This window comes from Pseudopodoces humilis, chromosome 10 (assembly GCF_049639895.1).
Source record: "Pseudopodoces humilis isolate 2021_Gansu_Grassland_sample_001 chromosome 10, ASM4963989v1, whole genome shotgun sequence".
NCBI lineage: Eukaryota > Metazoa > Chordata > Aves > Passeriformes > Paridae > Pseudopodoces > Pseudopodoces humilis.
In genome coordinates this window covers 26257653-26279060 of record NC_142209.1, presented here as the reverse complement: position 1 = coordinate 26279060, position 21408 = coordinate 26257653, and the positions used below count along the sequence as shown (strand labels likewise).

The window sequence follows — 21408 nt, the reverse complement described above, 5'->3', positions numbered from 1 at the left end:
TGAGTATTAGTTAATGCTGCCTTATTCCATTTTCTTCTGGTGCAATTGCTGATGGTCTGAAATGGGCTTTGAAATGTTTCTGTTCGTGTTATTTTTTTTTGCATGTACGAAGTTGCTGGTTGCATTTAGAGAGAACATGATGTTAATACAAGCATATTGCTTAGAGAACAAGAGATTATGATAATAGCTGTCCTTTTTTCTTATGCTTAAGACCTAAACATCTTTGTAAGCTACTTAGTGTGCGTGGGTTTTAGGCAATTTTGTGAGTTTAGTGTCTTATGAAGGGGGAACCCTTCCTAATATCATTGCCACTTAGGGAAATGCCAGTTATTACTGCTTTTCAGAAAGATCAGGGGGAAAATGGGCAAGAAAAGTTTTTATTATCAGTAGAGGGGAAATATTTACTTCTTTTCTGTGACCATTGTGTTCTTTTTCTTACTAAAAATGTTTAAAGTAGGCTTTGGCAGGTGGCTTTTTCATTTGGGGAGCTCTGGAATACCTGTCATCCATCAGTGGTTACCCTTATGAGTCTGTATTTATTACACATATTTTTCAATGTCAAAACTAAATATGTTGATCAAGCTTTGTCTCACCAGGTTAATTCCATAGCTCACACTTCTTTAGAATGCATTTTTTTCTTTCATGAAAATGCTGTTTTAAGATGCCAGCCAGTGTAGACCTTCTGTTTGAAGTATTTCCCACAGCTACAGCAGTTGCTTCTATGGAAATACAAGGAAAATAATAAAGTGTGTGGTTTTTTTTAGCTGTGTTAATAGTGTTTAACAGGAAAAACAAGTTCAAGTGGCAGCATCCTGTGATCAGTCGGCTCTTTGTAGACCACCATTATGTACCGTGGGGACCATCTGTCACTGAGAAACCAGGACTTGAAAACTTACTCAGCTTTGATTCCTTGCTAGTCTGGGGGCACTGATCTCATTTGAAAGGAAAGAAAAAGGAAAAGAAAAGACAAAGCCCAAATAAGCTTCACTTTTGCTTATATAAAAGCGACTGGACTAATTTGCTGTGGATGTTTGTGGAGATGAGTGGCCTGTGACCAATGCACAGGCATGTGGAGGAACTGGCCCTGTGGCACTGGGCTGAGTTTGGGAGCAGCAGCGTTGCAGAGCTCAGTGGCTTCTGTCTGTGGGCAAGAGGTGTCACGGAGCATTCAGGTGTGACCCCAGCAGCTTCCAGGCTCAGGGCTGGGATTGCCTGGCGACTGGCTCCGTAAGGTCGTTTGGGTGAACCTCTCTGAGGCAGTTCTCTGACTTACTTCCTTAACAAAATGTGTTATGTACAATAACTTTATGCCTAATATTTGTTGTTTCTTTTACAGTAGGGCATTTAGATCTTGTTTACTCTGTTCTGGATGACAAAACCCTTTCTTGTTTTGAACAATTTTAAGAGACAGAGTTTTTGACTGAAACACAGAATTAATCTACCTTCTCATTTTGCGTTTTTGACAGCACTCTTAGTAGCAGATTAGTCTCTGAAGTCTTTTTAAAATACTGGTTAACATACTGGAATGATTTAATATATAAGGTGATCTTGGCCAGTGTTTGGACAAAAAACTGGAATGTAGCTCTAATTTGTGTCTGGTTCTTAGCTGCTCTGTACTCTAATTTTCACTTTTCCTTTCCTTGAATCACTCTGAAGAAAATAACTGTTTCTTGCTTTAGGTAAAATAAAGAATTCTGAATCAACAAAAGAACATACATTGGAAGCGGATTATTTAGAAAACACTGGTGTTATTGATGAATCTAATCTGACAGTTGAACAGCAACTAGGATTGAAACAAGCTGAAGAACGTCTGGAAAGAGATTATATCTCCCGACTTGAAAAAGTAGGTTGGGTTATTTATCAGATAAAAAAGAAAATGTGTGTCCTCTTTCATTATCATCACCATATTTCTGGTTGGGTGGTATTTCTATTACAGCCTGCTGCTTCTGTTTCTTTCTTCTTAATAATGAGTTACTTTCTGATCTAAGATATTGTCTCCAGTAGTTGACTAAGTTGTTCATGGTGGCAGATGATATGGATTGGAAACTTAGTGTTCCTTTTGTGACACATGTAGCCTTTGCAGAACAGTATTTTTAAAATCTTCTAGACCTGAAGGTTTACAGTTCCAGTATTATTTAAATAAGATTTTATCTTATAAGATTTAGGCCTGATTCTGTGGAAACTCAGAATGCAGAACTGAAAAGAACCTTGAGCTTTCTTTAGTGTGTTACCTCTCACCAGTCCCAGTCTCTATATTGGAAATGACTGCTTGAAAATGTTCACCTAAATTGTTCTAATATTATCTCTAGTGAAACAAATGTTGAAATTAGTGTAGGTAACCCTGAAGTTTTTGTTAATGTTTAATGGAAGCATTTTAATCCCTCATATGTTGTCCTAGGAAAATAACCAAAAGTTTGTTACTTCTTTTTCATACCATTCTGCACATGGGAAAATCATTCCCATTCCTGCAGTCAAACCTTTTTTAGGCTCTCTTTGTTCATTGGTCTTGTGGGTTTTTAGTTCCTGATTCATTCTTGTTGATTTTCTCTAGACACACAGTGTGTAAGCAGTGTTCAAAGTTGGACATGCAATTTCAGCTGAAGTCTTGCATATAAAGAGGAAAGCTGACTTCATATCTCTGAAATATGGCATTTTTGTTTTGGTTCTCTGCTTTTTTAGCAGCAGTAGGATGTTGGCTTATAGGTGGAGCAGCAATGATTCCCATTGCCTTTCCTTAAGAATTGGTCTATCAGGTGTTTCCAGCCCTGTATGTTTTGCAGTTTATAATACCTAACGAGCGATACTTTGCTCTGATATTATTTAGTTGAAGCTTATTTATTCCACTTCTCTAACTTTTTGTCATCTCTGAATTTTTGTCGTTTTACATCTTCTGTATCCTCTTCCACGTTAATATCTTTTGCAATTATAGTCAGCACACCTTCTGTTGCGTTTCCCACCTCTTCAACAAAAGTGTGGCTATTTCTGCCCCCACAAGGACCCTTGCTGAAGAATGCTTGGCACATGCTTCTAGGTACAAGTGCCCTGAGGACAGTTCTCTCAGCAGTTTTGCTCCCACCTTACTGTTCTTTATTTAGATAGTATTTATGGTCTCCTTTTGAGACTGATACTATGGCAAGTGTACGATGTCTGCTGCCGCTTCTTCAAGAGCTATGACTTATCTTTTAAAAAGCAACCCTAAGATTGGGTTAGTGCAATTTGTTTGTAGCAGACCAGGTTGTCTGTCACCTCTGACCTCTTTTTTCCCTATGTGCTTATTAAAAATGTATTACAGTATTTTTCTGAATGCTAATTCTGACTGGTGCCTGATTCCTTGGCTCATCTTATTTAGCCCTTTAAAGATATTCTTAAGTTTCCCTTTCTTGATCATCTGGAATCTTCCCATTCTCTGTGAGTTCTTTAAAATACAACTGGCTCTTTTATAGATTAGCTCCTTGAGTATCCAAGGACAAACTTCATGAGAGCTGGCTTATTTGGGTGCATCTATCTTACACAAGTAGTAGTCTGTAAGTTTTCTGTCTTGTTAATTTGAGTTTTTCATTTGAGTTAAGCATAATTAGATGATTTTAAAAGTCTTCACAATAAAGGCAAAATAAAAGTTATTACATGATTCAGCCTTCCTTGGCAACATCTATTAGCAGAATACTGCGGATCAATACCGTAAATAAATATATATTTTTTCAAAAGTACTTTTACTGCTGATACTCACTTTATTATAAAAGAATGGTAAAATACTTTTTTACCTACTTCGGTCATCAGGCATCAAATACTGGAATCTTCACTGGTAGCCAGATGTAACTGTCTATAAGTTGTTTTCCAAATGGATGTTTAATTTCCTCTTACTAGATACCTGTCTTAGAGAAAATAGGGGTAAAGAGAATTAGTAATTAAAACAATATTTTAAATTTATATTTACTCTGTAGTTGGAGGGTATCAGACTGGTTGTTCTTTTCCCCTAAAGCAAAAGGTCAAACACAGTAAGCAGTAAGTGGAAAAACTTGCCCAAATTTAACAGTGGTTTAGGTCTCCATATGGTAAGTCAGATTTGTTTAACTGATCAGCGGTCCACCTCTGTGTCTTAAAATGGTGTTCATTCATTGTTGTGTCACTGTTTAAACATCTGATCTTTTCAGTACACTTTTTGGGTTTAGTAAATATAGATATATTAGAACTAGGATGAAAATGTTAAAGTAGTTTTTTTCTCTCCCAGTTATTGGAAAAGTCTAAAAGTCTGGAGAAAAAGTAAAGTGGTTGTGTTTTTTTTGAGCCCTTTTGTCTCTGCAGTGAGCTTTTCAAAAGGTTTCCAATCTCTGTAGCTGTGATCTGTTAGAGCAAGAAAATACAATTGCAGGATGAGAGAGATAAAGTGGAGTATTTGGGAACAAGCCCTTCTCGTTGCAGAGTCCTTTCTGCCTTTTAGTCCAGCAGGTCTTAATGGTTTCCTGGCTGAATAAACTCCATGGTATCCCCTCGTGGACCCTAGGAAAAGAGGTTCCTTTCTTCCCCATCATCCCTGGAGGTTTGACTTCTAGCAGACTTAGGGCTCTCCCAGGCGGCCACTCTCCATTTGTGTACTCCATCTCTGCCAGCCTGTCTGTACAAAAAGGTGCTTTTTCTGCAAGTGTCTCCAATTCTGAGCATCCCAGAGTATTCATCAGAGTGGAATACCATCAGCCCTTGCTGGAGGATGGCACCTTGGCCGAGCGCAGTGATTCGGAAGTGGCTGTGTTCCCCTGGCCGCGCCCTTTCTGACAGGGGCAGAGCCGCTGCCCTTGCTCCCTGCAGACAGCACCGTGACACGACAGCAGGGCTGGACATGGCTGGGCTGCTGCCATTTCCTCAGCAGAGAAAGGCCAGGGGATGCTGAGATTTATCCAGTAATTAAAAGCTTCACCTGACAGGTGAATGGCTTACTGGCCTTTAGGTCAGCCTTAAGAAGCATACAGTCTTCAGCCTTAATCTTATTTCACTAAATTTACAGAGAAATGCAATATTCAGGTCATCTCACTTCTTTCCCTCACTCTGCTCTCTTGTCATACAGATAAAAATCCATTTCTGCTTGTTTTTTGAAGATTGCCTAATGTTTGCAAAGCACCTTCACATTAAAAGTGTTACATAATAGTTAAATACAATTTATTAATCAAAGAATTGAGTTTTTCAGGCACTACTGGTAGAAATACTTGTTTCAATCTATGGCAATTTTTCCTCAGCGTTCCCCAGAATACACCAACTGTCAGTATCTATGCAAACTCTGCTTAGTCCACATTGAAAATATCCAGGGAGCCCACAAGCATATTAAGGAAAAACGTCATAAGAAAAATATAATGGTAAGTTAACATAATTATGGCTATTTTTTTTCTTTCTTTTCCTCCTCTGTTTTTTTATTTTATTTTTTAAATTAAAATATATGGGAGTTTTTTGTTATGTGGTTTGTTTTCTTTGATCATGTTCATTTAGGTGAAAGTTGTGTACTGAGCAGAGATCAACAAATTTCTGCTTTCTGTTTAAGAGGAAGGGCTTAATGATTTGTCCAGGCAGAGAGGAAAGGACATTTTTGGTCATTGCTTCTGAATTAGTGTCTCTGAATAGTGAGCAGTTCATCATACTAATAACAGAATGCAAGGTAACTTAGGTGAGAAATATATATTACATAAAAATATATTCAGTTTTTCTGTTTTCTGAAAATAATGCTGTTGTTAGCAAGACCTACTGGGATTGGAGTTGGGGTTGGGGATATTGTTTTTATGTTATTTTTACTTTGTCTGACTTGTGAAGCTTAGAGGAGTTATAGGAGGGAAGGATTTTATTCACTCATCATCACCCTGGGTTTATTAATGTGTTTAATATGAAAAGCAGTTCTAAGGCTTACAAAGAGAAAACCAGTTCCTTTATCAGACACCACGGGGCTATGGTTTGTTCTAAAGAGCTGTTACATGCAAGAAATCCAATAAAAGGTGCACAGATTTTCTTGCCAGCCCATTTTTGTAAATGCTGGTGAAGAGCTACAGATTCCCCAGTATGCTGGATTTTGTGATTTAGATGTTTAAAATTCCTCTTTCTGTAACCATTCCTCAAAATTCAGTCAAATTACTTTCATATGTTTCCATAGATTTCTTGCCATACTTCTGTTTTTCATTAATGCTCTAATTCTAAAACGTGTGCAAGTCATCACCTGGAAGACTCCAAATGCCATGAATCCATTAAATCTCAGAAAGTAATATTTTTACATTATGGTCAGTGATTATTTGTAAAGGATTCTGGTTCTCTCACTGTCTCCTAAATTGCATCATGCTTTAAAAAATGAGGCAGCCCTATGACTGATCTATAAATGCTTCCTTATCATGCTTTTCATCTGGGCATGAAGATGAGAATTGAGCAATGAGGTTTCTCTAGCACTGAATGGAGTTCTGGAGGACAGGGAGCAGTTTCACTTTTTAACTCTTACCCCAGATAGCTTTATGTTGTGTGCAACATCATGGTGATACCTGTGTAACTGTCCTAAATGCCACTTCATAAAATGCTCCTGTTTACATCTCTGTGAGATACATGACAATCAAATAAACTCAGCAGCAGCTGTGGTTTCCCAACTCCAGAAAAATCCTAACGTGGTGACATAAAAAAAATACTGCTCTAAAGATGCTCATATTCTTTCTTACACTAAATTTGTTCAGATAAGAACAGGAGAGTTGAGAGATGCAGCCTAGAGCTAAACAAACGTTTTCATACTGTACTGTGTTTTCTCAGTGCCTATATATTTTATAGTTATTATTTTTTTCAGTCATATTTTTCATGAAGTTGATGAATTCGTGAAACAAGGGGTTGCTGTACTTAGTCCCAAATGACATGAGTCCCAAATTACTTGATGCATCTGACATGTTCTTGCTGTTGTATTGGGTGCACTAAATCCATTACTTTCTGGAGCCAGCTGTTTAAGCAGTAATGGGACTCAACTTACAAAGTTCCCTTGGAGCTAGGAATACTTTTTCTGCCTTTGAAAGCTTTCAATCCACTATGAAAAACTCCATGTGACTTTTCCAGCTCAGTTACTTTTATTATGTAGGAACAATTACAGCTTTTTATTTTCTTGGATGAATTCTGCTTCAGAACTGTCAGAAAATGTGGTTCAGGAATGGAATACAGAAGATTACCTCCCCAGTTGCCAGCTGTGAAACAACATTCTGTTTTAAACACTGAGCATCTGCTCTCATTCATGGGACCACACTATTGTATCAGCCAGTTATGCCAGGCAGATTTGCTGCCTTTGGAAGTGTTTGGTCAGGATACAAACAACAATCAGCATTTCCAATATCATATAGCAGTAAGAAATAGCCTTTTCCTCTTAAAATACCAGTTTTTACTTATATCATCCACCAATTATTCAGGAGAAGCAAGAAGAAAACGAGCTGCGGGCGCTTCCCCCGCCCTCGCCTGCACAGTTGGCTGCTCTGAGTTTCACTCTCATCGAGGCAGCAAATGAACAAGGCATCTCAGATGAGGACTTCAGAATTCGGCAAGAAATTGTAAATGAGATGGAGAAAATTATTCAACAGCCCTTACCAGGTATTCATAGTATTCTCCATTTGCTTTAGGTGAAAATTTTTCATTATTTTTACATATATTTTTTATGCTTTCACTAATGGTGAATGAGTGTATTTGGGGTTAAATTATCTTGATAGTGTACAATATTAATATATACAAAATTTTTAATGCAGGCTGGCAGTTGATTTAAAAATAATTAACAAATGTACAAAAAGAGGAAAACCTGATTGTGTTTATTTGTCCTTCTTTCTGATGTATTTCTTGATCCTCTTTAAAGTGGTGGGGTAACATAACAAGAAGAATATTTGACATTTGCTTCTTTGCATTGATTTCCAACCAGCTCCTACAGTTAATATACTAGGAGTTTGAAATCAGATTTTTGGAGCTGCAGTGATGTTGACTTTGTGCTAACAGTGGTTTGGTGTTCAGTGCATCAGAACAGAAAATTGTTGCCATAAAAAAGTTTTAAATTTTTAATTTCATCTATATTGGAATCAGGTGTTTGATCTATATGGTCCATTTGTTTTAGAAATACCTTTTTTTCCCTTTGCTCTATAAAAATACAGCAGTAAGAAAGATTTTGTTATCTGCAGGATCATCAGCTTTAGTTTTAGGTGCTTTATGAAATATCTCCTTAAACATAAAGTGCTGAATAGAATAGGGCTTTGTAGGGTGGAGGTTTGCTAATCTGTTTGCTCTGTAAGTGGCTCCTAGTGCAAACTTCTGTTCTGGCACTCCAGGGAGTTTTCCACTGATAGTGGGAAGCATAAGACAAAGCTTTTTCACATAACATTTTTACATAAATACTCAGGAAAATTATTGTTACTTTGTTTGGACTGATGAGCTTCTGTGGAGGTGTAGGAGTAATGGAAGGGGAGTCTGTAATAGTAAACGACAGTTTGTTATTCTCCTTTTCAAAGCCAGCTATGTTTTACTGAATGTGTTTTCCTCAGTTGTAAATTCGGAAAAATTTAATTCATGCACTGTGTAGAAAACATCTGATCTTCTGGCATGATTTTCTCTTGAGATCACATTAGAACTACGCAAAAATTCTTACTACTATGATAAGCCATTGGAAGAAATTGCAAATTATTATTAACCATACAGACTTTAATTCTGGGAGGGCTGTTTTCTAAGCAGTGAAAATAGGCTTGAAGCTATGTATGTGTAAGGTCTATTTTCAGTTTTTAGAGTAATTTTGTTGATGTTTCTGATTGAATGAGTTTGGTCAGAACCCACATGAAGGAAAATATGCAAGAAAAACCCTCTTTGCTCTGAGGGTGGTTGAACACTGGCACAGGTTGCCTAGAAAGGTTGTGGACTCTCCATCCACGCAGATTTTCAAAACCCTACTGGACACACTCTGGGAAACCTGATTTAGCTGATCCTGCTTGAACAGGGTGTTTGATTTGGGAAAGATTGAAAACACTCATTTTTCAGCTAATTTAAGTATGGGAGACCCTAATTTCTCTTTTAGGAAAGTTTTCATCTGCAAAAATTTCATTGTGAATTGGGATAAATTATTGTTTATGGAATGGGATGGCATTTCTCATAGTATTGCTGAGTAGGTACTTCCTAGTTAATTTAGATCTGTTCTGCATCTTTGCAGGTAACTATTAACTAAAACACTGAATGGACACTATTTTCTGGGCCTTGGACTATATTGAAGTTATGCTTTATAAACATATTTTGTAATGAACAGTGTGTTGAAACTTGCTGATGGAATAAACAGATTGGTGCCTCATACAGAAGTCTGTGAGGCAACAAAGAATTTTATAATTGGATAAATGCTGCAGTGAAATCAAGCTGTAGTTAACAAAAGCTGTTATATAAAATCCTACACTGAGATGGTGACAGTTATTATTACTTCATAATTAATTTTTTATTAAAAACAAACAGAACTAAAGCTGCATTTCAAAAAATCTTTAAAACAGCTTGGAAAATATTGGACATTTGGTGATTACAGTATTTGAATTATTTGTTTTCCTGTGATGCTGTTATGGCAATGCCTATCCTTCCCAGGAGTGAGAAAGGGATTCAGTGTTCATTAATCTGGGAGTGTCACTTATGAGGTGCAATATCTAAAGCAAGGTATGCATCATCTACTAAAGAAAAATTTATTTACTAACTGTTAAATAATTGTGTTTCTCTCTCTCCAGACTGTTCTCTGAGGATGTATGGCTCCTGTCTAACTAGATTTGCTTTTAAGACCAGTGATGTTAACATCGATATCAAATTTCCCCCTAAGGTGTGTAGATATTATCTTCTATTAACTAAGACTGGTGTATAAATCAAGACCATCGACATTTATTTCTCTTCCATTGCCTTCATCTTCTTTTGGGGCACATGGTGTTAGAATAGCACAAAGCATCAAATCTTTTATTTGATACCAGCTGTGCTGTGGAGGAAGTTTTCACTGCTCGTTAGATAACTATAATTCTTTGGTGTATTTTTTTTGTTTTTGGACAACATTATGCTAGGCTTTTTCTATTTTTTTTTGAATAAGCACTGAAGCAGTATGAAAATGGTTGGCTTGACTAAATGTGCTTCCATGAGTTCATGATTCAGACTGTAAGCTCTTGTAGGTTTTGATTTCCCCCCTCCCCCACCTTTTAAAATTTGGTATAAAAGTGACATTCTTTAGGTGGTGAAGTTGTTGGTTCATGTTTATTGTGTGATATTAGCAGCACATTGTTGATAGGCACTCAACTGCATGTGTTTTAAAATTGTAACCTTTAAAAACCCCTGGGAAAGTCTTGACATTAAATTCTTTATTGCTGTCCTTTTTTAGTAGTATACATTGACAATAAAATAGCTGAATATACAGCAAGTGCTTGTATATATCTTGTTAATGCAGAACTAGAACAAAAGTGTTGACTAGAGCTGTAGGCTAAAAGAAAGCTGACTGTGAGGTTTACTGGCACCTGTTTTCGTGGTGTAGACAGTTAACTTTTTCATTAATACTGACACATGATCTCACTTTTTTGAAGGACACAGAGTTACTAGTTTTACAACTGAAGTATTTTGAAATAAAATGTAAAGTAAAATATTAGTCTCAATAATGTTCTAATTTTGTCATTGTAGATGAGTCAACCAGATGTTCTGATCCAGGTGCTTGAGATCTTGAAGAACAGTGGTGAGTTATAGCTCATTTCTATTTAACATTCTCTCTGCTGGTTAGTTGTTTTTATACCAAATTTTTCTGTAAACTTAGAAAAATTGATTGGTTTATGAATGTGATTTTTATGAGCACCAGTGCTTGTGTGAATGAGAGATGAGAAACTGCAGCAAGAGAATGGCAACCCCATTAATCCAGTTCAGGTTGCCAGAAGTTGGGGCAGTAGTGTCAGATGGCAGAACAAAAAAATTTAACCTTTTGTAGGATGAATTCTAAGCAGCAAACTCAAAAGCTGCTTTCCACTTGCATATGTACATGAGTGAGAGCTGTTCCAAGACTTCTAAAACTTGAAGCCTCGTGGTTCTGTCAGGAACACAGGCTGGCTGATACTGGTGGTGAGCATCAAAAGTAACCAGAAAAAATTGGTACTGCTTAGCAATGCAGCACTTAATTTGAGTTGTTCTGAAAAATCATGGTAGAAATCTAATGATTTTAAAGACAGAATTGGGAAAACTGTAAGAAACTTTGAAACAAAGTGTGTTTTTTCTCCCTCATTGCTTAGCTGTCTACTCAGATGTGGAGTCGGATTTCCATGCCAAAGTTCCTGTTGTCTTTTGCAAAGATGTTAAAAGGTATGTGTGACTGAAAGAAGCTTTTAATGAGCCACTCTGCTTGTTCACAGCATCTGCTTGCCTGCCTTCCTGACAAGAAGTATTGCTGTAACATTCAGCTAACATATGTATTAAGAGAGAATTGCTCATACACAGAAATGTAATCTAGAAAGAGAGCTGCTTTTTTGTGCTACACAGAACTCACTGGGTGCAGGAATCTGAATTTACTGTTCTCCTTTTAGTTAACTGGGGGAAAAGTGGGGTGGTTTTCAGTTACTTAAAATTTTTTCCAGCAACTTTAAGCCAAGGCCTTAAAAACATTTTATACGATACACATGGCCAGAAAGGACACATCATCTGACAGTTTCAATAAATTCCTAAGAAGCAGCAACCTACTAAATGAAATATGATTTCTTTACTGGCCAGAGGTATGGACTGAAACTCTGGGGAAGTAAATGCAGTGAGAGGGGGTTTGTCTTTTCCTGTGTTTGTAACAGAATAGAAGTAATTATTCTGAGAAGCTAAAGGAAATGTTCTGTGGGTTTACCTTCTCTTAATATGCAGCAGGTCTGGAGAATTAATTTATTAAGTGTTTGGAATGTAGGTGATATATTTGAAATTATATATTTTATATACAATTTCAATTATATATACAATTGAATTGTGCAATATAATGTAACTAAGTAATGGCAAAAAATGAACAAATTCTTAAGGCTGTTTTATATTTTTAGCTGTAGTGATCTTCTGTAAGTTCTAGATGCAGTTGATAAGTTAATAGTAAAGAAAATGTAATTACATTCTGTAGCTTTTGTTTAAAAAATTCAGGTTCTTATATAGGGAGACACTGATGGTTGTTTTTATTACAGTGGGTGTGATGCCCCACCTCCCCCCTGCCCCAAGCATCATCTATATCACAAAGTGATAACCCTTTATCTGTTCTGCATTTGTGTTTGCAGTGGTTTGACATGTAAAGTTAGTGCTAGGAATGACGTGGCTTGCCTTACAACTGACCTGCTGGCTGCACTTGGTAAACTGGAGCCTGTCCTGATTCCCTTGGTTTTGGCTTTCCGCTACTGGGCTAGAGTAAGTTATTTAGTTATCCTCAATACTTCTTTTTAAGCACTGTGTACAATGTAGTGTATAATGTACAAGAGTATGTTTGTGGAAAGAGCTTTATGCCACTGCTTCACCCCACCTCCATACATGAGATGCCACTGTACAATAACACGTTTCAGAGCTGACTGAAATTCTAGACAGAAGCAAAAATATGTCCCACAATCACAATACGTGGTGAAACTGAAAAGAATAATATATGATAGTATTCCTTAAGGTACTCTATGAATTGCTACAGTTTGTATTTTGTCCGTATGTGGCATGGCACGCCCACTGCAGTTTCTGACATACAGCATTTTCTGTTTCACTCTAGTATGTTTCTCACATTTCTATAGTATTTGTCCTTTTATGATAGATTGTAAATGAAAATTCTGGTGTTATATCAGAAAAGTAATTATTTCTTCTCTTACAGCTCTGTCACATTGACTGTCAGGCTGAAGGCGGGATTCCCTCATATTCCTTTGCCTTAATGGTGATATTTTTTCTTCAACAAAGAAAACCACGTATTTTACCATCCTATTTGGGCAATTGGGTGAGTGATTTGGTTATATAATAAGCTTATTGTTAAATTGTTGGCATTATTTCTGTGTTCTACAGCCTCATAAAAATGCAGAATTTGATTGCCAAAGAAAATTATAAATAAAATGTATTGGTACTTAATGCTCACACAGATGATGATTGATGATTCTGAAGACTTTTTTAAAAGGCACTTATAGCAGGCTGTATAGTGTTATCTGTGTTTTGGAGAAAAGGCAGTGATTTTCTTCTGAATTTCTCTGAATTTCTGTCTCTGACATCTGTTAATCTTGAGGGGTATGAATACCACAGTAGTCAGTGTTACATTTGCTGAAAACTGTTGGTTGTATGTATTATATACAGTCTTGTTTCAGAGCTACTTTAATTTTTGTTAGATTGAAGGCTTTGATTCGAAGAGGCCAGATGACCACCAGCTGAAAGGGGTGGAAGATGAAGAATTTGTAAGGTGGGAGTACAAACCACCCACAAATGGTGCAGCAAAAAACTCTGTTGGAGCAGAGAGCAAAGCTAAAGTTGAACAACAAAAGGGTGGTGGCAAGAAGGCAACAAGCTCAGAAGTGGACAACCAAAGCAATGCAAAAGAGAAACATGGGATTGTAAGTCCTGACTTCATTTAATTGAAAACCATTTTTTGTCCTCGTCCCTTTTTTTTTATTTTTAAACACTGATGTTGGATGGAACGAGGACAAAAAATGGGGGAGTATTAATTTCTTATTGCAGTTGAGCACTTGTGTCCATGTTTTTCAGTCTCTCTTAGCATTCAAAACTCCTCACCAAGTTTCACTGGGGCAACTGTGGTTGGAACTTTTGAAGTTTTACACACTGGAATTTGCTTTGGAGGAATATGTCATCAGCATACGGGTGCAAGAGCTCTTAACCAGAGAGAATAAAAACTGGCCTAAGAGGCGAATAGCCATTGAAGGTAGGCTGATCCCTTCCCACTTCTGCAGTCATCTGCATTAGCATCTTTATTTGCTTAACTTGCAAATCTCTTAAAAGAATCTAGACAATAAGTTTTTAAAATGTATGTATTTTGTCAGCTAATAGAGTCTCTTTAAAGATGAGTCTTCTCTGTCTAAAAAGCAGGGAAAGTCACTGAGTTACAGAGCAGTGTATGGCATTCTCTTTGCCTTAAGAATAGAGAAACTGGGTATTTGAGGAAGGCTAAGAAACCATGTAAGTTGATACTTTCGTAAAAGCATGAATAATGACTTTTGAACACTTTCTAGAGATGTTGCTGAAGTGGCTTATCTGTAACACTTGAGGCGATGGAGAGGACAAAGACAATCATACAGACAGAGAATGAGGTACAGAGGTACATTGAAGGATGAGTCAATAAGGTACAAGAAGAGTGAGAAGGAAAAGTAGAACAGAAAAACAAGCAATGAATTCTTGAGGCACAGGTTGAGTAGTGGATGTTGAGATCACTCCTGTGACTTTAATTTCCTCTCCCAATTCTTTTCTTCAATCACTTTTAGCTAGAGTTTAGAAAAAGTAGGCAGGTGTTAATTCAACATGTGGGATGTAAGGTGACAGGACAAATCATTGAGGAAGAAGTGAAAAATAATTTCACAAAACCAGATTGCATTCTGGTTCTGACACCTGCTGTTGTTGGGTTGTGTTGTTGTTTCCTTTATGTTTTTTTGCTTCTCATTTTTGCCTTTTTCCTCCCCCCCTCAATGTTAAGTTTGTAGCTCATGTAAAGTAACAGAATCTCAGTTTGGTACTATCTTCCAGGCAAACTTATAGCAGCTATGCAGGAGCTCTTTTTGCTTGGAAAACATGTTTGATCTAAAAATCGTTAGGAAGGACTAAGAATGGATCCTGGTGAGATTGGTTCATACAATCCTTAAATCTTTAATGTTACTCTTAGACAAATTAATTTCTGAAGGGAAATGGCAATCGTTCTTCAGTGGAAGAAGAAAGGTTCTGGCTGGCCTCTATTTATTTTGCCTTTGTATGTTTATTATGATTTCCACTTTAGAAATTGGCCATAATATAATGGTGCAATGTACCCATGGTTTTCTTTTTGAGTAATACTATTTAGAATTGTTTATGATAGTCAGCCATTCATGGCTGCATGTTTGTATGTTTTGTATGGAGGAATTCTGAAAAAACTTGTGGGTCTTTCATTCTCTAAGTATATCCAGATACAATTCTGGATTATAATATAAGCATCTCCTTAACTGCCCTATAATAACTTAGGGATTTTAGCTTCTTTATGAAATGTGGAAGTTAAAGATTACTAATGAAATTGTTCTTTTTCTTCACAGATCCTTTTGCACTAAAGAGGAATGTTGCACGAAGTCTAAATAGCCAGATGGTATTTGAGTACATCCTGGAGCGATTTAGGACAGCGTATAAATATTTTGCATGTCCACAAAGTAAAGATGGGATTAAATCCAAGCCAGATATCAAGAAGAAAGAAAAAGGGAAAATGAATAATAAGAAATCCGCAAGATCTGAAGAGCCTGTAGCAAACTGTTGCCTTCCACAAGGGGAAAATGTTGTAGATAGAGAAGTTATAGGAAGTGGATGCAACATGGCAGAGAATGAAGTTGAACGTAATAAAGTGGTAGAAGCTGTAGCCAAAAGATGTACTTCCCAGAACATGGACTCTTTGGTACTTTCAACATTGGACTCTAGCTATGATGAAGACAAACAAGAAGCTTTATCCCTTATTTCCAATGAATGCTGTGAATTAAAGGAAAAATCACCTCAAGAGAGGGATGATTTAGAAATTTCAGTGTGTCTAACTGAGGGTGAACTCAGCCACCAGTGTAACTGCAGTGCACATCAGCTTGATGACACAAATTCCAGTAATGAGTTTTCTGATGCTGAAAGTAGACAGAGTTTGGTAACAGAGTCGTCTCCACAGACAAAGTGCACTGGCACCCCAGCTACCTCGGCCAGCTGCAAAGCAGTGCTGGAAACCCAGGATCTCAAAGAGGAAGGCAGGCTCTCAACAGAAGAAATGCATTATGTGTTTGATAAGTTTATTTTTACTTCAGGAAAGGTAAGCAGTGCTGGTCATGTATCACTGAGCCATTACTTTTAAGTCATTAAATCTAAGAGTGGATGGATGGTGGGATTCCACAGTGATTGTTTCAGTCTGGGTTATGGGTGGGAGCTCTGGCATTTGTAGAGTACCTGTTATTCAGCACTGGAAACACCACCCTGTGTGACATTTGAATTAAATGGTCTCTTTCCCTCATTTTAAGCTTTTTGATTTCCACACCAAAAAAAAGAAAATCTGTGTTTCTTTCTGGTTATTTTTGGGTTATTTCTGCCTTTCCTCTCCTACTTTCTTGTAGAATTTTCAGGTGCTTTTAGGCACTGTGAGAACTAAGTACAGCTTGTTGAGAGGTGTTCCTCTCTTTGTAGAGGCTCTGTTGTTGTTCATATCTTAAATGTTCTTGCTTGCTTGGAAATGTTAGGTCTGCTGAACTGTCTTAAGTGCACAAATAGAATTTTCCTCTTTTTTTTCCCCAAAAAAGCCACCAACTATAGTATGCAGCATCTGCAAACGGGATGGACATTCCAAAAACGATTGCCCAGAGGATTTTAAGAAAATTGATCTAAAACCACTACCACCAATGACAGACAGATTTCGGGACATACTTGATATAGTGTGTAAAAGATGTTTTGGTAAGTTCAAAATGTGTTTGTGCTCCACTATATACTGTGATCTGTAACCTGGAAGAATTAAAAACTCTAGGGTTAAGTTATTTATTTACAATTATTTAGAATTCACTAGGAAGAAGCTGTTCCAGGTGCCCTAGGCTACAAATGGATTAATTTTAATTTTCAAATAATACATGGCTGTGATACCTTACAACAGATTTGAGAAACTGATGTTATATGGGATTTTTCTCTGGGTTTATAAAAAGCTACCAGCGTTCCCAGGAATCAGGCTCTGGACAAAACTAATTTTTGTGCTTATCAAATTCTATATCATCTTTTGGGGCTGCTGTGGTGGGTTAACCTTGGCTGAATGCCAGGTTCCCACCAAGCCACTTTGTGGTTGAAAAATTGGATGTCTTGAAATAAAATCCTGAAGATTCTAATGATATAAAAGGAAAACCACAGATTTAAGCAAAGCAAACATAATAAAAAATCCCCATCCAGTCTTTTAATTAGCTTGAAAAGATTCTTGAGTTGTTGAATGTCATGTCTGACTGTGTTTTAATTTGTTTTTACTTAGATGAATTATCCCCTCCTTTATCTGAGCAACAAAACAGAGAACAAATACTGGCAAGTTTGGAGAGATTTATTCGAAAAGAGTATAATGGTATGTAACCTTAGGTAGTGATTCATGAGAATGCTTTCTTCAGTCATGTTGTCCAGAACATAAAGATGTGGTTTGTCTTGTTTTATTTTCCTTGATTGAAGCAGGGGCATCTCTTTTCCTTCCATTTGTAATGATGTCTTGCAGACTTCAACTTTGGACATCCCTTTCATGCTATTTCATGGAAATGTCCCTAGAGTGGAGAAGAAGCTGCCAGAGTAGTAATGCAAGCATAGGAGTGCTCCAGTCAGGCCAAGAAGAAAGTTTGGTTGTGTTTAGTGTTAGCTTTGGTCATGGGCCAAGGACTTTTGTTGCCTAGTCACCAGTGCTTGAGAATTTTGGAAATCCTAATGAGTTTATCTTCACATCCCTTATATAAAACAAGCAAAAGTATCTAAATACAGTGATGGAAGTCAAGGCACAGAGATACCAAATGATTTTTTTGTAGGAGGTGTAAAACAGTGCTAGAGCCAGTTACCAAACCCAGGTCTTCTGAATTCCAGTCCATGGTCCATGGAAGGCTATTCTGCTCTAGCTGACCTGTCATCAAGGAATTAGGAAATCCATCCACTGGCTGTACCTCCACTTACTGGCAACAGCTGAGGATTGAGACCTGCTACAAAGCCTTGAAAGACTTAAGGTTTCCAATTCTATTAAAGTTTAGGAAAAAAAGCTGTGAATAGGTGTTAGATGTATTTTCGTAGCATTAATTTCAGTTGAACAGATCAACATATTCTTTGCAGTTAGGAAGGAATTTGTTTTAACAACATAATTTTGCCATCCAAGAATGAAAATACTTAGTAATATTGTGTTTCAAACAAAAATGTAAACAAAGCAATTGGGGAAGAATCTTCCATAAAGTATTGTAATCGTACTGCTTGTGTCTTCTTGAAGAATATGTTATGATTATAAAAACTCATTGGCCAAATTTACCTAGTCATAGGAAAAATATGCAACCTAGATAAACTCTGAGTAGAGCCAGAAATATTACTTTGGCTACCCTAGGAGTATCTATGTCTTATCTGTGGGATAAAGCTGTACTGGTGACTGGGTTTGCACATTGTTTTGATTTATTAGCAGGGAAAGTGCAGTTGCATACCACAAAACATAGCTCCACATTTAGAGGTGACATTTAATGATTTTAACTGCAATTGTATTGTACTTCAGTCATAAAAAAAATATATAAAATAAGTCTTTATCCTGCATTACTTTCTCTAAATAATTTCTGAAGTGCTGTGCTTCCTCCTTTATCAAAACTGAGGTCTTTGAAGTGACAGTGTAAGCTCTCTGTTTAAGCTCATTTTTATGGGCACCTGCACGTTGCAGTTAAGCAATATTTAATACTAAGCACTTACCATTCAACTGTAAAAAAATTTACCTTCTTCTTGTCTATTCTTTTGATCAGACAAAGCCAGGCTTTGCTTATTTGGCTCCTCAAAGAATGGATTTGGATTTCGGGACAGTGATCTTGATATCTGCATGACATTGGAAGGCCATGAAAATGCAGAGGTAAGAGTTTTGAAATTGATAAAATCTGCTATTTTAAATTCAAGGATTCTTTAAGGTTTTTTAATTCAGTTAAGGTTTCTGTATACAGGAAAGGTAGGATTAACTAGTTGCGCATTGGCTTGTTGCACTCTGCACAACTGAACCAAGATCCAGCCTGTTTTAATGCCTTATAGACACACACTGTACTATAGATATCCACACAGAGCATATCAGTTTGTGTAAATTCATGTGCTGGCTTAATACTTGCTGCTTTTTGTACATAGACTTTCCATCTATGAAATGTATGTGATAGTAAATGTGCTTTATGGAATAGGATCCATGTTTTAACGTCTGAATCTGTGATCTTTGTTTTTCCTAGAAATTAAACTGTAAAGAAATAATAGAAGGTTTGGCAAAAGTTCTGAAGAAGCATCCAGGTAGGTGCTTTAAAGTATTGTTTGTTATGCACTTAGGTTTTCTATAAATGTTGTTAATGGAAATGTTTTATGTACTAAAGTGTTGCTTCCCCAGGTTTGAGGAACATCTTGCCTATAACAACAGCCAAAGTGCCTATAGTAAAGTTTGAACACAGGCGGAGTGGCTTGGAAGGAGATATCAGTTTGTACAATACACTGGTGAGCATCTGCTTGTGTCCTTTTGTGTTCAAAGAAAGCTTTTTAATTCTTTCTATCTTACCCAAATAACCATTTGAGGGAATAATTTTGAAACTAGAATGAAAATGCTTTTGTGTGTTTTTCTTCTACTTACTATTCTACTTCTACTGAATTATTAAAATTCAGTGGCCTGTGTGCCATCATAAATAGTACAGCTCATTCCAGCTTTCACCTGACACTATGAAATTGCACAAATTCTTACATAATTGGTTCACCCTGACACCAGTTTAATTTTTTTCCCCCTTTTTCCAGGCACAGCATAACACAAGGATGCTGGCTACCTACGCAGCTATTGATCCTAGGGTGCAATATCTGGGCTACACAATGAAAGTTTTTGCAAAGGTAATATAAAAAGAAGGAATTTATTTATGTATTTATATACAGTGCAGTGTTTTCTGCTGCAGCCACTGAGTTTGTCTTTTGCCAATACCAACTGGAGAGGAGGCAGTAGAATGCTGTTGATATGAAGTGTACATTTTTAAGCTTACTGTGCTCCATCTGACTGTGTCAAAATCAAATCCTGGTACCTTGTGCTATCTGTTGAAAGATTTCTTTGTAAAAGAAAGCTGATGAAAAGGAACTTTTCCTTTTTTTCTTCAATTTCAAACCAGCTACAATTATAATAAAAAACGCCACCCAAGCCCCAAGCAAAACTGGAAAAATTGGTGCCCATAACGTGTAGGGGCATGTGGATGTGCATGGGCTACCCAAGTTTTCATATCTGGGACCAGCCCAGAGATTACTGCTGCTTTCTTCTGGCACACTTGTCTTGTTTGACTGTATAAAAGTCAGGATTAGGTTGGTATGGGGTGATGGATGAATGCCTGAGCCTCTTTGTGATGTGCCTAGGACATACACTTGACTTCAAGATTTTGGAAATGTCAGATCTCCTGCATCTTTTGTTACAATGTTCTATCAAAGTGTTATACGATACAGCCTTTGATAATTGAAATGTGGGGCTACTTTTTATTCAAACTGCAGTATTAAATACAACACATCCAAAGAAAGCTTAGTGGAACTGGGGCAAATAAAAAATGGCTTATAGAGAGTGCATCATGCTACCAGATATTCATGTAATAAAATACATCAAGATGAATAAAATAACTTTGTGCCAGAATGGAATGGACACGTTCATTATATTGTCACTGAGACTAGCAATGATTTTTTTCTTGATGTGGTCACAGTAGTGCACAATATTGCCATGTCTCATCTCTGTCCAGATTAAAAATGCCTTGTATTGATAATAACAAATCTTACTTTTTTTTGGTCACATTGCACACTATTGTACATGTTCTAAAAATACTTCTGCAAATATGAAATACAAAAGTTGTGGGATATGCACTCATGAATGTAAATGTATGGAAGTGACTTCGTAGCTATACAAATACTCTTGTTTTTAAGCAAAATGCCTCCTCCTCTGTTTGCATTGGCATGAAACCCAGGAACAGCTGTCACTGCTGCTAATCTGAAAGTAATTTGCAAATCCCTGTTTGTTCCAGCCCTAGGAGGTTAAAAATGCATTGTTTGATATGACACAGGCTCGAAACACAGGATAGTTTAGAAGCAGGTGCTGTGGAGAGGTTATACTATAATGAGATACACAATCATAGTAAGGTAATTCACTGATCAGAGTCACAGAAAGGCTTGGGTTGGAAGGGACCTTGAGCTCATCTGGTTCCAACTCCCTGACTTGGTCAGGGATGTTTATTCTGCTCTGTGTTGTGCAGGCTGCACCATGGTTTAATTAGGTGTGTGTATGTTTGCTAGAAAAATGCCATATATGGCCTGCACTGCCAGTACAGTGTGGAAATACTTGCTGTTAATGAATTATTTTTTTAAAAGGGGAGGGAAACCGAAATAATAGGGAATCATAGAAACAGCTCTTGCAGCATGCGTTAAGGAAAATTAAATTTTATGGTACTGAAACCTAGGATTTATGTTTTGGGGGTTTTGATTTGGGTTTTTTTTCTAGTTTGGCGCATTATAATTTTTTTTAAAGTATTTTGGCTATGAAAGGCTTTT

General features: G+C 37.0%; 1 protein-coding gene across 3 annotated transcripts in view; it reads left to right on the top strand.

Annotated features, from left to right (window-relative positions):
• The window catches only part of TUT4 (terminal uridylyl transferase 4), a 44334-nt gene that overhangs the window by 8968 nt on the left and 13958 nt on the right, over window positions 1-21408 (top strand). For all 3 annotated transcript variants that reach the window (XM_014250766.2, XM_005521161.2, XM_088060135.1), the window contains exons 3-19: window positions 1680-1843; window positions 5229-5345; window positions 7401-7578; window positions 9717-9805; window positions 10642-10693; window positions 11238-11307; window positions 12243-12369; window positions 12812-12931; window positions 13311-13532; window positions 13684-13858; window positions 15210-15952; window positions 16434-16584; window positions 17141-17227; window positions 18630-18733; window positions 19092-19149; window positions 19244-19347; window positions 19639-19728. In XM_014250766.2, coding sequence (XP_014106241.1) covers window positions 1680-1843; window positions 5229-5345; window positions 7401-7578; window positions 9717-9805; window positions 10642-10693; window positions 11238-11307; window positions 12243-12369; window positions 12812-12931; window positions 13311-13532; window positions 13684-13858; window positions 15210-15952; window positions 16434-16584; window positions 17141-17227; window positions 18630-18733; window positions 19092-19149; window positions 19244-19347; window positions 19639-19728 — 2651 coding nt within the window. The remainder of the gene's footprint in view (window positions 1-1679; window positions 1844-5228; window positions 5346-7400; window positions 7579-9716; window positions 9806-10641; window positions 10694-11237; window positions 11308-12242; window positions 12370-12811; window positions 12932-13310; window positions 13533-13683; window positions 13859-15209; window positions 15953-16433; window positions 16585-17140; window positions 17228-18629; window positions 18734-19091; window positions 19150-19243; window positions 19348-19638; window positions 19729-21408) is intronic.